Raw genomic sequence first — 20,629 nt, forward strand, 5'->3', positions numbered from 1 at the left:
TACTGAAAAGGAAAATACTCAGTTGGCACCATCTATCTAGTCAGTCCTCTGCTTCCTGGAGAGTGGCCAGTAGGAAGACTGGGTAAAATCCACTTCCACTGAAATCAAAATCCCCATTGACCTCAGTGGAGCCTAGCTTGCTTTCTTTGAGGTCAGCTAGCCTTGAACTGAGGACTCCTGTTTTCTGTTACATGGGTCTGTGGCTACACATTTTGCCATAGTCTGGCTTTGGCATGCAAGATTCTCACCTTTCCTAAGGGACTGGCAAATGGCACTGATGTGCAGTAGAAACTCCATGCTCTCTAACCTTCCCCCAGATCATGCTAATGAAAGGCAGAGCAGTGGCAGAGAGAGTAGTAGCCTGTTGCAGAGTCTGGCCAGCATGAGCCAACAAGTCTGTGTCTGGTTGGAGGTCAGGCAGTGTTTGTTATATCAACCAAGTTACTTTGTTCTCCATAAAGAGATGCAAACTCAGGTCTGGAAATGCAGTTTATTTAACCAGCACATGAATCATACATAACACACACCATGTTCACTTCCTTCATAGGAACTGATACTTCACTCAGACATGTTTGTACACATCAATAGGTTTAGTGGCTTTCGTATGATACAGGAAATACACAACTATTTACAGAAGTGAAAGGCAGATCAGCCACCTGGGATGCAGCAGTATCTTTAAGCCAGCATAGAATGATATAACCAGCCTTGATTTGGTCCCAGATTCAAATTCTGCTCTCAGTCTTAGTGGCTTTCCAGTTGTAGAGTGACTGAAAGCAGAATTTGGGTCCACAGTGGAAGCTAAGGCCTAGCTTAGGCTGGGATTTTAGTTGGACAGGAGGTAGCTGTAGCAGAGAAGACCTCCTAATAGAAGGCATGGTTTATTCATCTGCGGCATTAATAATACAGTCAGCCTTGGGGTAAATTACAAAAAAACCCAGGTTACTGTAGTGTGAACTGCGACTACCAGTGGCTAAAATTCCAGTGAAGGCAAGGCCGTAGCTTAGGTTGGATGATGAAAGAACTGGAGCAGAATCCAACTAGCAGGCTTTTGATTATGCTGGCTTCATGGAGCTGATAGTAAGGAAGTATGAAGAAAACACGCTTTGGAAAAAAGTTGGAATGGACAGACATGAGGAGCCGACACTGCGGGCAGCTCCTCCGCTAAATGTGCTTGTGGGCTGAACCACTTCTAGGAGCTCAACAGGCCAGATGAGCTCTCCCACAGTCCACCATAAACTTCTTCCTTGAGCATCTCCGCTTTACTCTTAGTATTGCAGGATACACCCCCAGACATCTGAGCACCAACCTGGGTGTATCTGTAGCACCAGTGTGGACAGGCACGTGTGGGATGCACCTTTGTGTTCCTGGTGACTCTTTCATCAGGAGGCAGATCCGTGCAGTGTGAAGATACTGTTTCCACAGATTAACTTTTGGGAGCTTTTAAATGTTGTTAGGGAGAGACATTTGTCTTTTTTTCCTGCATGTTCTTCAACACAGGCATCCTCTCCTCATACCCACATGCCCCAACCTTTTGACCAAACCTACTATATGGCACTGTAATAGGTCATGTTGATTTAACAGCAAACCCCACCTCTAATCACATCTAAACCATCTTTTTTCTTCCCTGCCCATTGATAACCACACATACCAAGTCACTGGGGCTGTAAATGCTGGGGTTTGAGGTGCCAACTCAGAATCTGTTACTATTAAACCATCTCAAGACAGGCAAGATGTCAAATGTTTACTGGGAAGGAGGGGTGGATGCTGGATCAGATGTGTGCATAGCTGCTATAAGGCACAGAGAGTTGCTTCAGATTTTGTCTACACAGCTTAAGCACTCACTTCACTAGACTGGTTTAAAACATGATTTTCTACCATTGGTGCCACTCTCCCCAATTGCAGGGACTCAAGTCAGCTTAACTCGGTAACAAACCTTAACTGATTTCGGACACACAGGCTGATTTAGTCCATATGCAAAGTGGCATCTGTTTAACTATCTTGGGTTAAAATCCCACCTTTCATTAAAGCAGTGCAAGGGTGGGTGTTTGTTTTACTAAATACCTCCTGGCTGTCTCAGACCTTTCTGTGAAGAGAGGCAAGGGGAACAGAGAAGGGACAACCCTAACCTACATTTTCCTGCCAAGGTAAGTATGCTTCACTGTGCTCTCACACCCAGCTTTCTGATTCCCTCCCTTATTTCCCAATGCTCCCAGCACTGTTTAATCCAACAGATGAGACTGCATAGTTTGCTTTAATGTATGGAATTTGGCATGCCAGGCCCAGAAAGCTGTGTATCACTTGCTGGGAGAAGGATGTAGATTTAGCTCCACAGTGGATTGCCCCTTCTTCAACACAGAGATCTCAAAGGGAAGTTGTGTGTCATTGTTACAGTCTTACACAGGATCATGATGCATCATTGTGCTGTGACATGGTACGTCCCCTCATAGAGCGCTGCTATGCATTGTCTCCCTAGGCATCCAGGTGTTCATTTGAGAGAGGCTTGCCCTCTCAGAGGCTCCAAAGTTGGTGTGGCCTGGATCAGATGCGACTTATTAGGTCCTAACAACAAATCAGACTGTGTTTTCCACCTCAGCTCCTTCCTTGGGGCAGGGTTCCATGCTGGCAGCAGCATGCCTTTTGCATACTGGGTGAGGAGGGAAGAAAATAGCAGCTTTCACACCTCCACTGGTGTTACCCATTGCCTCATATCTGGATGCTGCACCTCGGTTCAGTTGCTTGCTTACTTCAGGCCGAAATCTGCTCACATGTCTCTTCCTGTGTCTCTTATATGAGATCCTGACTCCTTAGGGAGCTGATGTGCAAGGCTTCAGTGCCATTTGCATACTCCTTGCTTCTATGTTCAACAGAGTTATTGGACTGGCTGGTCCACAGGATCCACTCCAGCTCTTCTGTCTGCCTGTGCACTTGAGAGACACTGGAGAGATTCCCTGACCATTTTTCATGCTTTTGTTCTACCTATCTCAGATGCAAGATGGATGTCTGAGGAGGTGGCCTTCATAGCAGAGACTGGTGTGCATGGGGGGAGTTGTCACTGGATGCTGCAGTATCCTGTTGCAGCCCCCTTAGAATGTAGAAGGCAGTCACTGGTATTAACCTTTGGCTCATTGGACTAGTTTCCCTGGCTGATGCCCTCTCCCCCCATCCCAGCTGCTACCCCCTCAAGGCTCATCCAAGTGAGTTTCACAGTAGATGAGGGGGTCTCCTTGCACCAGCACCCCAGGCCCCCAGATACCAAGGGCAGGGTGAGGAGCCCTGCCCTACTCTCACTAGAAATCTGTGCCCAAATTGTTTCTGCTGCCTGTAGCTGACTTCATGATGGGATGCCAAGAGGTGTTATAGGCATGATGCCCTCCCCCCACCCTTGGCTGTTCCATAGGAGCTTTCAGCTGTGTCTTCCAGAGAGAACAGCAAGCAGGAACAAAACTGTGACACCATCTTTTTAAGTCAGAACAGCTTACAGGGAGTGATCACCATGGCTACCATCTGCAGGCCCAGCATCCCTATCACAGAAGCCATGGGCTGCCGGGCCATGCAGGGTCACCCAGCTCAGGTATGTCCATAGTCTCTAACATGTTCAGCAAAGCTGGGCTGTGCAGGTTGGTAGCAGGTGACAACAGTGAGAGTCTGAAAAGGAAATATCTGATGGGAAGCAGTCATAAAGCAGGTCCTGACCCATCACAGATCAAGTTGGAAGGCTCCAAAATAACTGGCTGCTGTGTCATCAAAATCGATGGCCAGGGATGAGACGGAGACAAAAAGCTCATCACCAGCCTTGAGCTCAAAGAGGCCTCCCTGGTAGAGGGCATGCAGGCCATACTCAGCCTCCGGTGCCCAGCACTTGGTGCCTACACCTTTGAGCAGCAGGATGGGCTGCCTGTAAGTGGTCTTGCGGTTGATGCACTGCACCAGCTGGTGTCCCAAGACACGGGTGCTGGCATCCTCACTGGGGTAGCGGAAGTAGATCTGGGAATAGACATAGTACTTCCCTGCCTGGTTCACCCGCATCTTTCCGTCCCGATAGGTGATGTTCTGAAGATGGGAATGTATGGCTCGGTCTTCCCACTGAGTGATGGGGTGTTGGCAGGACTGGGGGAGCTCCCTGAAGTGCTCTGAGCTTCCTAAAAGGAGAACACAGGTAGAAGTCACTGAGGGGACCAAGCTACAGTCTACTTTTGGGAACACACTGAGCTAGTAGACTGTATTTTTTAGGGATGGAGTGCATAAAGGAGACTGTCCTGAAACAGGTGTCAAGTCTGGACTTGTTTCTATGTCAGGAACATGAAGAACAAGGGATGTTCCAAATAAGAAGCTCCTCAGGTGACAAGGAGCCGGTGTTGCCAGGTGTGTGATATATATTTATAAAGCAAATGTGACTCTTATGCAATGTCAGATTGATAACTGCAAAGTGGCCAAAACCTATGTGAGTGTAGGGTGTCAGGTTTAATGTGAGGCACTACAAAAGGTGCTTTTGTTTGAAAGAAAATATTTCTATTTGATCAAAGTTCTCTCTTCAGTTGACAGAAAATTGTCTTTGTCTTTGTTCCTTGTCCCTTATGCCTGTAGTCACTCAGAGGCATGTTTCACTCATGACTGTGGTTCTAAAAGCAAGTGTGTAGAGGCAGAGGACAGCAATCCTGAAATGAAATTCAACTGAGATACTGAAGTTCTAAGGTGTGAGGCTGAGTGAAATGATTTTCATAGATTTCATACATTTCATAGACATCAGGGCTGGAAGGGACCTCGGAAGATCATTGAGTCCAGCCCCCCGCCCAAAGGGCAGGAAGTCAGCTGGGGTCATAGGATCCCAGCAAGATAAGCATCCAGTTTCATCTTGAAGGTGTTCAATGAAGGCGCTTGACCCCCCTCCGGTGGCAGGCTGTTCCAGCCCTTGGGGGCTCGGACAGGAAAGAAGTTCTTCCTTATGTCCAGCCTGAAACGATCTTGAAGTAGTTTGTGACCATTCGACCTCGTCATCCCAGATGGTGGTGGTCACCCCTGATAAACTTGTAGGTGGCCATCAGATCACCCCTGAGCCTGCGCTTTTTCAGGCTAAAGAGCCCCAGGGCTCTCAGCCTGTCATCGGAGGGTCTGCTTCCCTGACCTCTGATCATGCGCGTGGCTCTTCTCTGGACTCTCTCAAGCTTCTCCACATCCTTTTTGAATTGTGGAGCCCAAAACTGGACACAGTACTCCAGCTGCGGCCTCCCTAAGGCCGAGTACAGGGGGAGAATGACGGCCCGGGATTTGCTTGAGAAGCATCTAGGGATGAAAGCCAGCGTTTTGGTTGCTTTACTAGCTGCCGCATCGCATTGCAGGCTCATGTTCATCTTGTGGTCAATGATGCCCCCCAAGTCTCTTTCTTCCATAGTGCTAGCCAACATAGCACTGCCGAGCCTAAAAGGATGCTGCGGGTTTTTTTTCCCAAGGTGGAGAACCTTGCATTTATCGGCGTTGAACACCATCAGATTCTCGTCCACCCCCTTGCTGAGCCTGTCCAGGTCAGCCTGGATAACCTGCCTGTCCTCTGGTGTGGATGCTTGGCCCCAAAGTTTGGTGTCATCGGCGAACTTGGCCAGTCCGCTTCTGACTCCAGTGTCCACATCATTAATGAAGATGTTGAACAGTATGGGTCCAAGGACAGAGCCTTGGGGGACCCCACTGGTCACAGGACACCACGATGAGCGACTTCCATCGATTACTACCCGCTGGGTCCGACCCCGGAGCCAATTTCCCAGCCAGCGGATCGTGGAGGAGCCAAGGTGACAATTGGCCAGTTTCTCCAAGAGGCGATCATGGGACACCAGATCGAAGGCTTTTTTGAAGTCAAGATATATGACATCAATCTCTTCTCCCTTGTCCAGGTGATAGCTCACCTGGTCGTAGAAGGAAATGAGATTGGTCAAGCAAGACCTACCCGCAACAAACCCGTGCTGGCTATCCCTTAAGATGTTGACGTCGGCCAGTCCATTAAGGATGGCCTCTTTAATAAACTTTTCTAAGATCTTCCCCGGGATAGAAGTCAGGCTGATGGGCCTATAGTTAGCCGGATCCACTTTCCTCCCTTTCTTGAAGATAGGCACCACATTGGCCTTCTTCCAGTCTTCGGGCACTACACCAGAGCGCCAAGTTTTCAAAGATCCTTTTCAATGATCACATTGCCATAAAGAGCAAATGTTTTGATCAGATATTAAAGATGGAAAAAAATGACATATTTGCAATGTATGACAATTTCCTTTTTAATGCAATAATTTTGGGATTCCAGTATATTTCCACTTTTCAAATCTGGCAATGTTGTCTGGAGCTGCCAAGAAAATCCCCCTGCTCCCCCCCGCCAAGCCAAAGGCCACTTCTTCATCCCTCCCAATTGGCTAATAGTTCTCTATTTCTGTCCCAAACCAGCGACTATGGCTGGGTTCTGGCCCCAACTGGGAATCCAGACTTACCACCTTGGGGAGGCTTCTGCTGCCTGAGCGTGAGATGGGCTGAGGACTTGGTAGGTGCTTTTGTAGCCAGCGGTCCATCTGAGGTATTGAAATAGCTCCTCCTGGCTTCTATGGCGAAAGGAAAGGAACAAATAGTTCTCTACAGCTTAGGAAGCTCACGTGAACTGAGCCGTGGCCCCATTTCAGTGCTGGGAAGCCAGCACAGTGAGTCTTGTAGCTCTCGTTAAGTATTTATGGGGAGGTGAAAAGGGACTGGTGAGAAGGCTGGTATTTCTCCTGCACATTTTCATAGCCCTAAAGAAAAACCTGCAGCTCCTTAGAGTGACTGAGCAGGTGTGGGGTATCAGGTTGAATGCTGATGTGTATATGGAAGCTGAAAGGAGTCAGGTACTGAACTTTCATTGGAACTCCACAGTATTGGGGCATCAACAACTTCAGCCTTTTTGAAACTCCCAGTCTGATTTTCTGGGGAAGAAATATTTTTATCAAATGGTCTAATGCTCATGGTTGCTAAAATCTCTACAGCACTTAATGGCCCCAGCCACATTGATCTCTGCTCCATGAAGTTCTGTACAAACACATCATAAACGACAGTCTCTGTCCCAAAGAGCTGACAGTCTAAGCTGTAACCACATGCTTAAATGCCAAAGTGGTTTTGTTGGCTTGAAATCTTCCTCTGCTGCCCAAACACAGCAGCTTCCATTCCCCTTTCTCTTGCACCACCTTTATGCTGGCACGATTCCAATTTAAATGGAACAGGTGCTGCCCTGGAGTGAACGGCTGGAAGACAGGTCCTGTATTTCTGTGTCAGCACACCACAACCAGGAAATGAAACTAAATGGAAGCAGACTAGTTGAGTGTCACCAGTCACTGTGCACGTGCAAATCAGAGCTTTGCATGCATGTATTTGATGGCCATGCAAAACAGCCTGCATTGTCATAGGCTGCTTTGGCCAACATGGCCCTTCACCACAGACTAAACAGGGACCAGAGCAGCCCAGCCCAGCCCAGTTTGCTGTTCAGTGCTTTGCACTTCTAAACACATAAGGCTATTTCAGTCTCCTCTGAGGAAGGATGCTGCCCACATAGGCTGGAAACTCACCCTTAAGCGCGCTTCTGCGCATAACATTCTCTGTCACCTGGAAGAGAAAAAGGTCCTGTGAGTTAGAGGAAACAACGATCTTCCCCTGTGCCCTCTTATCACTACCTACTATGCCATCAGACTACAAGCATCTCCTGTCACTGCTACTCTGTTTTCCCCTACCACTGATCAGCTTGGATACTAGTACGTCAGGCTTAACAATCCCTCCCCCTGTCTCTCAAAGAAGGAATAGATGGTGAAATTGAGGCACAGAAGCTGTGTTCATGCCACTGCTGACAATAAGTGCAGTTGAAATAGCAAACAACAGGGTTTAACAGCCAGTGTAGACAGCAACATGCTATGTTGGCTTCAGAAACCAGGACTAAGTCCTGTTCAGGGCAAGGTTTCCTTTGGTGCTTGGCCTGTTAAAGCCCGTTCAATGCAGGTTCAGCTGCACCTGTTGTTGACACTACTTGTGACTGGCAGAAGTGAGCTTTCCCAGCTAGTCAGTGGTAGGTGTGAGAGAAGGAGCAGAATCTCAGTGACTCTTTCATTCCTTATCTTTGCTGCTTGCACAGGCAACAAGGTGGTTCCAGTCAGGATGGCGGCTTTGGCTAGACACTTGGAGACGCATGAACTTACCAGGTGGGAACAATTTGGAGTCCCTCTTAATCAGGGAACAGATTAGAAATGGTAGCATGTGGAGACTGGCCTGTCCAGAACCTATTGCTAGGATGTCACCCTCTGCGCTGCTCTGGGGTCAGAGCGCTCCCTTGCTGATCCCCTGGATTCCTCATGGACTCACCATGGTTACGTAGGACTTGATGCTGCTGGCCAGCTTGAGGCAGGACTGGTTACCAATCAGCTCCTCCAAGTCAGATATCTCCTGCAGTCTGTTGATAAGCTGCAAACATCTCAGCTCCTCAGAGCTACCCTGCGTCTGGGCTTTTAGCTAGGAAATAAAAAGATTGACTGAATCAGTTCTTCATTCTCCAGCTCTGTCCTTTGCATAAGGGAGCGTTAGGTTCATGTGATCCAAGAGAGCACAGGGCTAAGATGCAGCCTGAGTGAGCTTCTTTGAACCCAGAGGTTGAGATCCTGAGAGGAGAGAAAATCCTACAAACATAGGGCAAAAGGAACCTCAAGAGACTGTCTAGTTCTTTCCTTGAGCTAATGTCTTGGTACTAATCAGCATGAACCAAGGGATAGGTCATAAACCCTGGATTCAAGCCCTGAGCTCTACTGCTGACTTGATGTATGTGTAGCTGAGTTGCTGATCCTCTCTGTGCCTCATGCCTCCCCTGATTCTCTCCATCATGGAGAGAATGGTTCTCACTTGCTTCTGCAAAGCATTGGGAGCCTTAAGCAAAGAAAGCTCTTTCCGGTGTTGCTATCAGAATGCCATTCTACATTAATAGGCACATTGTCAGTAGCAGACTTAGTAGTTGTTAATAAATCTTACAATGTTGTTGCTAGTTGCATGATATTTGGTGTTTTCATTAAAGCTCCAGCTTCTGGAGTCATCTGAAAATTACACTCTAGCTTTCATGACTGTGAGGAAAATATTGAAAGATGTGAGAGTAACAGAGAGGCTCCAAAGGTGTAAGGCAACGAGAGAAGCTAACATTTTTTTTGTCTCATGATTTTTGTCCACTCATGTGATCTTGGGGAACCCAACTCATGATTTTGGAACCTCCCGGATTGCTGACTTAGATCTGTGTCTCTGTCCTGGTTGCAAAAAAATGCCAGTAGTTGGATCCCACCTGGCCTGCTGATCAGTGAAATGAAGCCCTGCTGTTGCCCAGGTCTGGAAGAGTACTTCTCTAATAAACATGCGTGAGTAATTGCAGTGCATTGCACTACTCAGCTGTATGTGCTAGCAGCCTTGTTTCTGTTGGCATGTGAATTCAACTCTGGCTGAGATGCTGGATTAATGATTCTCCAGCCCTTTCTTCCAGAGCAGGCAGAAGACAGGCAGTGATAAAGTAAGCTGTTTGCAGACTGTCCCATCCAAGTGTTGCATCCCTGCCCTGCAGGCTTTGCTGGTGAACAGGCCAGTCAGTCCCTGGAATTAACTGCTTTTCCCACACTTTTCTTTCTGCCTTTAGAATCATTTATTGCTTCTGCTCAGAGCTGGTTTTGAACTTGGGAGACAAGCAGGGATGTGGCTCTTTGCTGAAGTGTTCCTGTGACTAGACTTTCCGTCACTTACAATTCTTGCCAGTCTGGTGCTGAGCATCTTGAGCACCATGGACTTGATAAAGTTGGGGCATGAAGTACCCTCAGGGTCTGGTGCTTTGAGCACTGTTTCATATACACAAGACTGCTCTCCCATGCTTTGCAAAGGCTGAGCTCTACCTAATAGGAAGCAGAAGCTCCTTATGGGCACAGTCTCCTTCACATCCCTGGACCACTTCTGTTCACCTTTTGTATAAATATCTACAGCAATCTACAAGGGATGACTTGAGCCATTTCCAGCTGAACAGCTCCTCCCAGTTGTTCAGCCTAGATCAGCGATTTTCAACCTGTGGTCCTTGGGCCCCTGGGGTTTTGCAGACTATGTCTAAAGAGTCCACAAAAGATTACTATGATCAATCAAAAGTAAGTTAATACCCACACTTACAAGTCAAAGGGACTTGTACCTCCATTCAAAATTTCCAAAGCCATCCATACCTCCATTCTAATTTTTTAGGCAGGCAAGGCTCTTTGAGTAGATGTATTTTTATTAGACCAACTGAGTAGTTGGAAAGAAGTTTTTAGCAAGCTTTTGGGTGCAGTCACCCTTCTTCAGGCATAAGGGAGTCTCTGCTGTTCTGAGACTCCAAGGAATGAGAGAAGCTAAAAGTGTGACAGGATGTCAGTGAGAATGTAAATAGGTATAAATTAGGAAAACAAAAGGTAAAGCAGGGAAGGGAGGGGGTGGAAAAAAGCCAAAGGTGTGTAAGGGAGATTCAACAGTAGTAGTAATTCAAGGTAAAAAAAGAGACTCTCTAATGTGTAGGGGTTTGAAAATTAAAAAAAAGGTTGAAAAGCACTGGCCTAGACCATGGGACCCCTATTGTTTTGAGCTTTTTCTCCTCAGAATGTGTGCGTGTAATATAGGCCTGCTTGATCATTCTGCAGACAAAAATACCCCCATCTATTTACCCCAGGAATGCAGCCCACAGTCCATTAGTAACAAACAACACAATAGGCAGGCAGAGTTATAAGGGAAAGATCTTTTACTCAATAAGCAGAGAAGCCTGGCCTAAACCCCCTGGATTCTCTCTCACTTCCTCTCCTCCAACAAACCTGACACCAGGAATCCAAGCTTTCCATGTACTGTTCTGCTCTCCATGCCATAGTACTGATTGGCACCAAAGGAGCTCAGGCTCTAGAGCCCATTCAGTTCTTGGCACCTCTACTGAGGTTGCCATCAAGTGTCACCAGAGACAGGGATACCTCATGAGACTCCCAGATTATTTCCTGCACCAAGACAGGGGACAAATCTGTTGCCGCTACCAAGCTGGGCTGAACAGGACCAGTGACCTAGAGGCAAAAGGCCTCCTTTTTCTGGCAGCCCTATGGTGCTGGTTATTGCAGGTCAGTGCACAAGACCCCAAACCCAAGCCCTAACCCAGAATGTGTCCTACCCCAGCTGTGAATCACGTTATTAGCAAAAGTCTCTGAACCTGACATGGGGGCTGCCATTGAGGCAGAATTTCCCTTCCGTGGCACACTGTCCTTAGGAAACAGGAGACACCAGCTGCTGAGCTCTGTTGAGGAGGCTGCTCAAGGCTTTGGAAGGCAAAGATTAAGCCTTCCTTGCCAGATAAGTAGAGGAGGAAAGCTGAGTCTTATGGAACATGAAAGCTGAGCTGCACTGAGCACAGAGCCTGGAAGGCCTGTATGCCCTGACTCTCTGCACTGAATGAACTGGGCAGCTCTCCCATTGCTTTAATTAGCACCAGAGAATTAGGTCAGGTATTGTGAAATGGATTCCATCTGTGGCAAGCACACATCCCTGAGCTGCCCTCCAGCTGTTTATATCTGCAGTCAAATTATTGTCTCCTGAGTGCACGGCATGACTCACTGGCTCAGACAGACCCTTAGAAATACTTACTAGGCTGTGGCAGGGGAGGGATGGCTGGGTCCCAGCCCTGTGGAGGGGTGGCCTGGGGAGCTGCATTGCATGTTTCCCCTTCCTAGCCCTCTGTTAATGTGCCTCAACCCTGCTGAAACCCTCGACTAAGTGGGGAGAAGCGGGAGGCTGAACCCCGGATGATTGTTCCCTGGCCTCCCTGCTCAGCCAGCCAGCCACCAAGGGGCCTGAAGGAAGGGATGGGCTGAGACTAGCCTCATACCAACTTACTGCACACGGGACCCCAGTATCTGGATTGTTGCAATACCTACCCAACTGACAACCTGGCAGCTGGATACAGCCCATGCAGACATTGGATATGTTCTGCAGAGCAGGGGGATTTCAGCCATGCCATGCTAATCTGTGGCTGGTTGGCTAGCAGCTTTGCCCATGCGGCATTGTGGTTGGGGCATGGGGAGAATTGGCATAGCACTGTCCCACCTTGGACCCAAGCTGGGTCATTCCAGAAAAACATTACCAACCACTGTCTCTGTCATCTTTGCTATAACTCCAGAGCACATTCCCCCACAGATCCAAGAGCAGAACCCAGGAATCCTGACAGCCTTCCTCAGTTCTGGTCCTAGAGCACAGTCCCACTATATCAGTCTTCCTGATCTCATGAACAAGTAGATCCAATGAGACTCCTGTCTGTCTCACTCCTGGTACATTTTCAGCATACATGGAGCTGGAGTAAGGCCAGGACTGTGGTTTTGTTTTGATTTTGTACAGCACCCAGCACGATCAGACCATGAACCCTGACTGAGGCTGTTAGGTGCTACTGTAATACAAATAATAATAAAAATGGCAGTGCTCAACTGTGAGGGTGGAGTGGGGTGAAGGGAGTGTCTGCAAAACAATGACAGGTAACTAGCCTGGCAGCAGGCTGAGATCCCCTGCCAAAATGTCCCTGGAAAAGGGTATGTAGAAAGGAATGGTGGAGAGTCTGACGATGCACTTAAAATAATTCAGCACTTGGATAGTTTGAAGGGGCACCATTGGCTTCAACATTGCTCTCCTTGGAATATAATACATAAACTTACTCTCTTCCCAGGGCTGTAATGAAAGAACTGATGAGAAGAAAAGTTTCTCTCTGTCTCTCTCCATTTACTTTATGCGCCATACAGTCTTCTGTGTCTGTTTTATTGTTTTGCTATATCCAGTCAGGCCTTCAGAGACTGAATCATGTTGCATGCATAACTGACATCATTTCGGCAGTAGATCAGCCTTTGGGAACATCTTCACTACACTTCATGAAAATATATTTATTGCTTTAAGCTAGCTAATTCAGATACTGTCCCCAGCGTAGCTGCAGTAGCTCAAAGGCTCAGTGGCTAAGAATTTACCCAGCTTCTTGGCTGGGTTTTGCAGCCATGCAGTTGTGATTACTCTCCTAGCAGTACCTGTGCTAGCTAGTTTGAAGCTAGCTGTGATATGTCTACTATCCAGTCTGCACAACACCCTCCAGGTGCAAGTGTTCACATGCAAAAGGTATATTTACATAAGTCCTTTCCAGGTTCAGTGTGTAAAACAGTGTCTATGCTGCAAGTGTGACTCCAGCCTGCATAGCCAAACCCATTTTCCATTTATCCTAGCTAATTTGGGCCACACTAGCAAGGGAGCTATGGCAGCTGGGACTTCAATGCATCAGCAGAAGCTGGACAAGACTCTCCACCCTCAGCTCCATGGGTATTTTATTTGGAGGCATAAGGCCCTAGAGCCATGGCTTCAGTAGATGAGTTCATTTAAAGGTAGCGCAGCTGTGTTTATGGAGGCTGCAAGCCATTGCCTCTGTCACAGGGGAGGGGAAAAGAATAATTAAAGTAAATGAAAAATATGATTATAAAAATTGGCTAATTCAGGTGTAGCACTTGGTTTTGGACCTGCCTGATTTTGTGCGGGGGCATCTCCCCTTAAATGCTGCTAACAAAAAATAACTGACATCCCCTGGTCTCCACCAAGTCATCTCAACAGCACCAAAATCCCACCATCATCATCTTCTCCTGAATCACTGCCTGCTCCATTGCACACACTCTGCCCACACACCACCACCTCCAGCAGGCTCCAATGAACACCATTTTCAGCACTCCAGGATCCCCACAACTCTCTGGCCATTAGAACCTGCCCCACCAGGAATCTTCCTTTAGATCAGAGACAGATCTGAGCAGCTGGCTCAGACTAGGACCCTGGGAAAGGCTGTGAATTTTGATAAAGGATCCGGTTATTATATGCTAATAAAATAGCCTCCAAGCCAGTTGAGGAAATTTTAATATAGCTTCTCCTACATCCAACACTTTCCTGTAAACACATCCTTGCCATATGGCACCAATCCCACCTCCAGTCCTGCCTCTCCACTGTGTTTTGTTTAATCCTAGGAAATGGAAACGGGACACTTTCTGGAAACAGGAAAGGCATTAGCTTATAGGAAAATGAAACAGACTGTATTCAGAACCTGTCCAAAGGGATTCCAGATCCTCTCTGCACCCAGAGCAGCTGCAAGGGGGCAGGATGGTCAATGCAGTCTCATTCTTCGGATACAACCTCCTGTTGCCTCCATCTTGTCCTTAGACTGTCAGCATTTTCAGGCAGGGATGTTCCAATTTGGGGACTGTATGATGTTAGCACAGTGGGGTCACGTTCCTTGACTACTCTAATAATAATCCTGTAAAAATGACTGTTGTTATCAAGGTAATGTTGGAGCCATGTTGTAGCTGTAATGGTCAAGGGAATATATGAGAGTCAAGAATTTTTGTGGAGGATATCTTTTATTGGACTAACTGCATGGCTGGGATAGACTTAAGCAAGTTTTCAAATGCAGTGCATTCTTCTTCAGGTATAAGGAAATTCATAGAGGTGATTATCTTTTATTGGACCAAGTGCTTCCAATAAAACATAACAGCTATGAAAATCCTTGACCCTCTGTTAATACAGTAATCTTCCTCTGTCTATGACGATTAACCTACCCTGCCAACCCCTGATCAAGATGGACTGCTTCTGCTCTCCATAATGCATCCTTGCCTCCCCACTGACTTTTGTCACCAATGGGGAACCAGCCAGCTAACATGGCTTGAGAGAACTGCTTTTTCTGTGGCCCTCTCCACTTACCCTTTCTGCGTCACTTGGCTTCTGAGGCCCCAATTCTCTAAGCTGTTTCAAAGCTTTGCCTTAGCCTGCACAGTGCCCCAGTGAAGTAAACAGGGTCCCAACCTGGGCATAGGGGTCTGCCTGAAGCATCAGGCCTTTTAACTGTGACCTCTTTGCAGAAGGGACTGCAGCTGTACAGCTGCTGCTTCTAAGGGCTCCAAACCTGACTGCTCTTTATGCATGCTACTTGACTATACCTAGTTAAAAGTGCTAACAGATCTGATCTGATGCAAGAGACCTGCTGTTTTTGCAGCCCAAAGAGTAAATGCCAAATCTGATGGTGATATGTTACCTAAAGGTACAGAGTAAAATTGTCAAAGGAGCCTACCTCGCATAAACTCTGATGCACATTTATCAGTGACAAACTCCCATGGCATGTCATTACTTAAAGGCTTTGTCTAACTGATTTAACTCTAATCCTTTGGCCCAGATCCTCAAACAAGCATCTAGGTATTGAAACATAACGATCTGGGTGTTAGTGTCTGTCCACACCTAACTTCTCTTTCACTTTCATTTTTCCACTCACCTGAAGCTCTTCCTTGAGATAGTTTCTCAAAATAGAGTGTTCCTTGATGTTTTATTTGCTAATTTATGTATATTTACCTTTTTGACTTATGTCTGCTTATCTCCAGACACCTCCGGGAAATTGCCAGTTCTTACCTTTCCCTCATTTATTTGACTATAGAGAAATAATAGAGCCATTTTGTTGCAAAGAATTCAGAAAGCTCACAGCAGGTGGCAATGGTTTTGACACACTGGATTCCTATTTGAAATCTCTGCATTCATTCTGTGAATCACATGCGGGTGTTATAGGCTGCTTGTACATGCCATGGGGGTTTAATTCGGTTTAGTTCTCCCTAAATTGAAATGGTGGGCTTTTAAAAACACCACTTCAATTTAGGAAGAATTAAACTGAACTAATGCTGCCCCCCATTTTTCAGCTTTCCTGCCTCCAAGAGCTCTTCATCAGGTTGTGAAACGCTTTATCTAACTGCTCTAAGAAGAAAGGATTGTGGCTTCATGGCTTATTTATTATGACTGATGAGTTTATAAAATGGAGTACCCCTCCATTTTGGAAGAAGGTGTACTTTGGAAGTCCGGAGACAGATGTATTGCCAGATAACAGGCTGTTTATACACTGAAAAAGCCACTTCCACGTAGTGATCCTGCTAACGTCTCTGATGGCCAAGAGTTCCCCAATCAACAAAAATGTGAAAGCGCACAAAGATAAAGATATGGACACCATTACACTCAAACTCCCACTGAAGTCAGTGGGAACCTTACAATTAAAAGGAATTCAGGCTGTAATTCTTAAACAGAAACCAATTTCTCTTTATTATTTCATAGATTTCATAGACATTAGGGCTGGAAGGGACCTCGGAAGATCATCCAGTCCAGCCCCCTGCCCAAAGGGCAGGAAGTCAGTTGGGGTCATAGGATCCCAGCAAGATAAGCATCCAGTTTGCTCTTGAAGGTGTTCAATGTAGGCGCTTGAACCACCTCCGGTGGCAGGCTGTTCCAGGTTTTATCATACCTCTGAATCAAGTAGCCTAGTACCCTGATCTCCTAGCTAGCAGATCACCCCACTGTCTGAGATAAAGCCCATCCAAGTCAACAGGAATCCTTCCAGTGACTTTTGTGGGCTTTAGGTTAGGCTCCTAGGGCCTGTGTACATGAAATGGGGGCCCTAAATTGAAGCGGTGAGGTTTTAAAAACACTGCTTCAATTTAGGGCCCTTTAAACCCCCTGTCATGCACACACCTGAACTTACCTCGCTCTCTGGTGGCAGGGAGAGGAGAGTGAGCTGCTGGCAGGTGGAGCTATCCCTGGGCTGTGGGTGGGGGCTGGTGCTTCCCTCTGCAGCAGCACCCGCTCACAGGCACCCGGCTCGGGCGGTCCCGGGGGGCACCACAGCTGCGGAGGGAAGCGCCAGGCCCCCATGTAGCTCAGGCAGGCAGGCTCCAAGGTGGGGAAAAAAGAAAAAAAGATCAAGCTTGCCACTTCTTTTTTTCTTGGGCAGAGCCTGTCTTCCCAGGCTGATGCCAGGCTGCCTGCACGGGCTTCCTGCAGAGCCCCTGAGCTGCATGGAGCCTGGTGCTTTGCTCTGCAGCTGTAGGGCAGCAAACTAAAACTCCTCAGAGGACTTTTAGTTTGCTGTGCCCCAAGTCATTTAAGGCACATTATGCCACCGCATTTGCTACAGTGGCTGGAATTACTGTGGAATACGACACTGACACGTGCAAACACCAACACCATTAAAGCGGTACAAAAGCATTTAACTTGCTTTAAAGTGTCATGCACAAATTCCCCTTGTTTCGTCTACACAAGACCCTAGTTGGTAATCTGACTCTTTGCCATACCAGACCCAGCCACTAGTTCCAAGAGCAGCTTCACCCAAGAGGTGATGTTCCAGAGGAGAACAGTCCCCCAGCCAACATGTACAATGCACTTCACTGGTCACTTCTGGCCCATTTTTCTAGTCCAGTGAGTCTCAACTTGAGACTCTTGGGGTCCCTTGAGATTGGAGATTAGGGAGATATAACAAGGTAAGTCCAGGCTCAGGCTTAGTCCTTGCTCCCATTGCCCAGCCCCTTCATAAGCACTATTATATATTAATTGGTTTTTGAAGCTGGGTGCCACTCAGTTCACAGAAGTGATGGAGGACATCAAGTGCTTCTAATTTACTGAGGGCTCCCCTGAGCCTGAGAAGCATTGTCTAGTCTTCCTGCTGGCCTTGCCCCACTACAGCATCTAGGCAACAAATCCCAAACTTAACAGTCGTGTCTGGGAAGAGCTGCATTCCCCAGTCACCCCGCTCTTTCTGGCTGCTGCTCAACAGATCCTCTTTGCCCATCTCAGTTCCCAGGCAGAAACAATAGGGTCATTCCTCTCTCATCATGTACACAGAGCTGGGTCTTACAGAGTCTTTCAGAGAGATTCCTCCAACTCTAGGGCAATACTGACCCCCACCCCCACAGCCCCTTTCACTTGTGGCGGGGAGGGGTTGTAAAACATCCTGGCTCCAGCAGGGATAGGATGGAGGCTTTCCTGGGCCAAGCTGCCAAGGGGACACCAGCATTTCTGTGCGTGCCAGAGCCATCTAGGCTGTTGTGAACTGTTCTAGGGAAGCCCAGAGCCAGGGCCGGCTCCAGCCTGCAGGCTCCCTGCACCCTTCCCTTCCCTTTCCTGTAAAGGAGATGAGGCCCAGGCACCATCTGCTTTCGCTTTTCTCTACAGGAAAAGTCCAGCAGTGTCTGGCACCTGCACAGGGGTGTGGGCCCTGGCGAGGCGGGTAGGCAGGTGGGTCGCCCCCGCCTGCTTGCCTGGGAGGCCGCTCCTGATAGCCACCCATGGCCTGCTCCGCAGCCATCAGGTCTCGCCTGCCTTGTCCATGATGCAGAGCCCGGTGCCCCACGGTGCCCTGCTGGGGCATGATCTGCGGGGTGCACGACCTGGGCCCGCCTACCCTGTCCTGCCCTCTGCCCTGGCCCAGGGCTGCGTCTGCAGTGCCCCTGCGAGCTCCACCACTCACGTCCAGGACCTGCAGCATCCCCAAGAGCTCATACACTGCAGCTGCTCACATCCCCGCTCTCTCTCTCTCACACGCACCTGTCTCATACACACTTGTTTCACAAACACACATAGATGTCACACCTCCCCGTCATATCCACACAGATCTATGTGTCTCTCTCTTACACACCCATCACCCCCCCACACTGATGTCACACATACTCCCAAACACACACACCTGTCTCACACCCACACGGATCTCTCTCACGCACACAATCTCACACACACACACGTCTCCTGCACGCCGGTCTCACACACAGATAGATGTCACACACACACAAGCCCTGTCACACCCACAGATCTTTGTGTGTGTGTCTCTTACCCACACACACCCATCACCCCCCACACACAGATGTCATATACATACACAGAAACACACACACCTGTCTCACATGCACACAGATCTCTCTCTCACATGCACGCACACACACACACATCTGTTGCACAGAGATCTGTCTCTCTCACACAGATCTGTCTCACACCCCCGTCACACACTCCCACACTGATGTCACACGCACACACACACCCGTCTCATACACACCTGTTTCATACACACACACATAGATGTCATACACACTCTGTCACACCCACACAGATCTATGTGTGTGTGTCTCTCTCACACACCCACACCCGTCACACACACCTACACTGTCACATACACACACAAACACACACACCTGTCTCACACCCACATGGCTCTCTCTCTCTCACATCCACGCACGCACACCCACCCACTCACACACATCTGTCTCTCACACGCGCCTGTCACCCCCCCCCCACACTGATATGTGTGCACACGCACACACTCACTCACCTTGGAAATGGACATGGTGAAGTAGACGAAGAGGCCGGTGGTGGAGGCGATCTGCAGGGCCACGATGGACATCACGGCCATGGCGATCCAGAGCGGGCTGCACGGCTGCCTCCGCCGCCCCTTCCCCGCCCCCGGCTCCCCGCGCCGGCTCCCCGCGCCCGGCCGCCGGGCCCATCATGCAGGCGGACGAGTCGCTGCTGTCGGAGCGGAAGAACTGGTTGTTCTGCGCGGGCGGCTCCATGGCATGGTCTGGAGAACGCCGCTCCCCGCAGGGAAGGGAGCAAACTCGAGCGGGTGCGTGCGTGCGTGCGCCGGAGGGGAGGGGAGAGGAGGGGAGGCCCCGGCTCTCGGCTCCAGCTCCAGCAGCCTCCTTCCAAGAGGCTTTTGATTCCCGGCCAGATCTCGCTGCTTCAGCCCGGGCAAAGTTCAGGTCACTGCGCAAACAAAAGGCACCCCAGAGAGAACACGTGGGGGCAGCCCCTGCTCCTGCGGCGCTTGTTCTCCCTCACGCACCAGCCAAGGTCCTTGCCACTTGGGAGCAACAGAGATGCTTGTTTCCCTAAGGCAGTGGTTCTCCACCTTTTTTGTACCAGGACCCAGTTGTAAATGTTGGCTGCCAGTCTCAACCCAGTGCCCTCACTCCCGGCCGGCTGCCCCCAGGCCCCAGCCCCGCAGTGTGCGGGGCAAGTACCACCAAGCAGCCCTGCAGGCTGGGGCTCTGCCAGCCTGCAAGGAAAAGCCACAGTGTCCCATGCTTTTCTCCTTGAAAGGAGAATCCATTTTTAAGGTTTGTTCACAACCCTTGCAACCCACTTTTGGGTCACGACCCACAGGTTGAGAAATGCTGCCCTAAGGCAGTGACTCTCAATGAGGGGGGCTGCAGCACCCTGGGCTGCCTTGAGATCCTTTCAAGGGATGCCACAGAGCACCACACCATGTTGGCACTGTTAGGTTTACAAGCACCATTCAGAGATCCCTTTGAGGGGTGCCTCAGGGTGCTGCACAATGTTAGGGTTACAAATGTGATTCACAAGAATTACCCAGAAACTTCAAACAGAAACCCATACGTGTGTGCTTTCTGAGTTCCTTGCCTAGAAAAACTGCTCCATTATTTTTCTGTAGCTAAAAGGAGTGAAAAGGGAGAGCTTTCACTGGGACATGGGGACACTTCCTTCCTTCTCAGCCTAAATGTGCATGCTGTTGTGTGTTGCTGTTACCCAGCTGCTGTGTTGTACTCTAGAGGTGTTTGCATTTATAGCAGATGAAACCATTCCTCCTGTGTATATATTACCACCCAGTTTGGCTGCAACTCACAGAAGGAAATAATGCACTAGTTCTAAGTAATGCTGAAGGAATGTGACTAAAATGACCCAGGAGGTGTTTGTAGGAACAAAGGCTTTGTTCATCTGGGGCCCCCAGCTGCAGCCCCAAGATTCCTAC

At 48.6% G+C, this 20,629-nt stretch overlaps 1 protein-coding gene across 1 annotated transcript; it reads right to left on the reverse strand.

Moving 5' to 3' along the window:
* Nucleotides 1–476: 476 nt before the first annotated feature.
* Nucleotides 477–19,430, reverse strand: LOC102382101 (tumor necrosis factor ligand superfamily member 10-like). The gene is given in 6 exon segments (XM_006036219.3): nt 477–4,139; nt 6,465–6,572; nt 7,566–7,602; nt 8,350–8,496; nt 19,190–19,333; nt 19,335–19,430. Coding segments are annotated over 6 exon segments (975 nt in total). The 3' UTR covers nt 477–3,696.
* Nucleotides 19,431–20,629: the final 1,199 nt, after the last annotated feature.

Source organism: Alligator sinensis, unplaced genomic scaffold, assembly GCF_000455745.1.
Source record: "Alligator sinensis unplaced genomic scaffold, ASM45574v1 scaffold495_1, whole genome shotgun sequence".
Taxonomy (NCBI): Eukaryota; Metazoa; Chordata; order Crocodylia; family Alligatoridae; genus Alligator; species Alligator sinensis.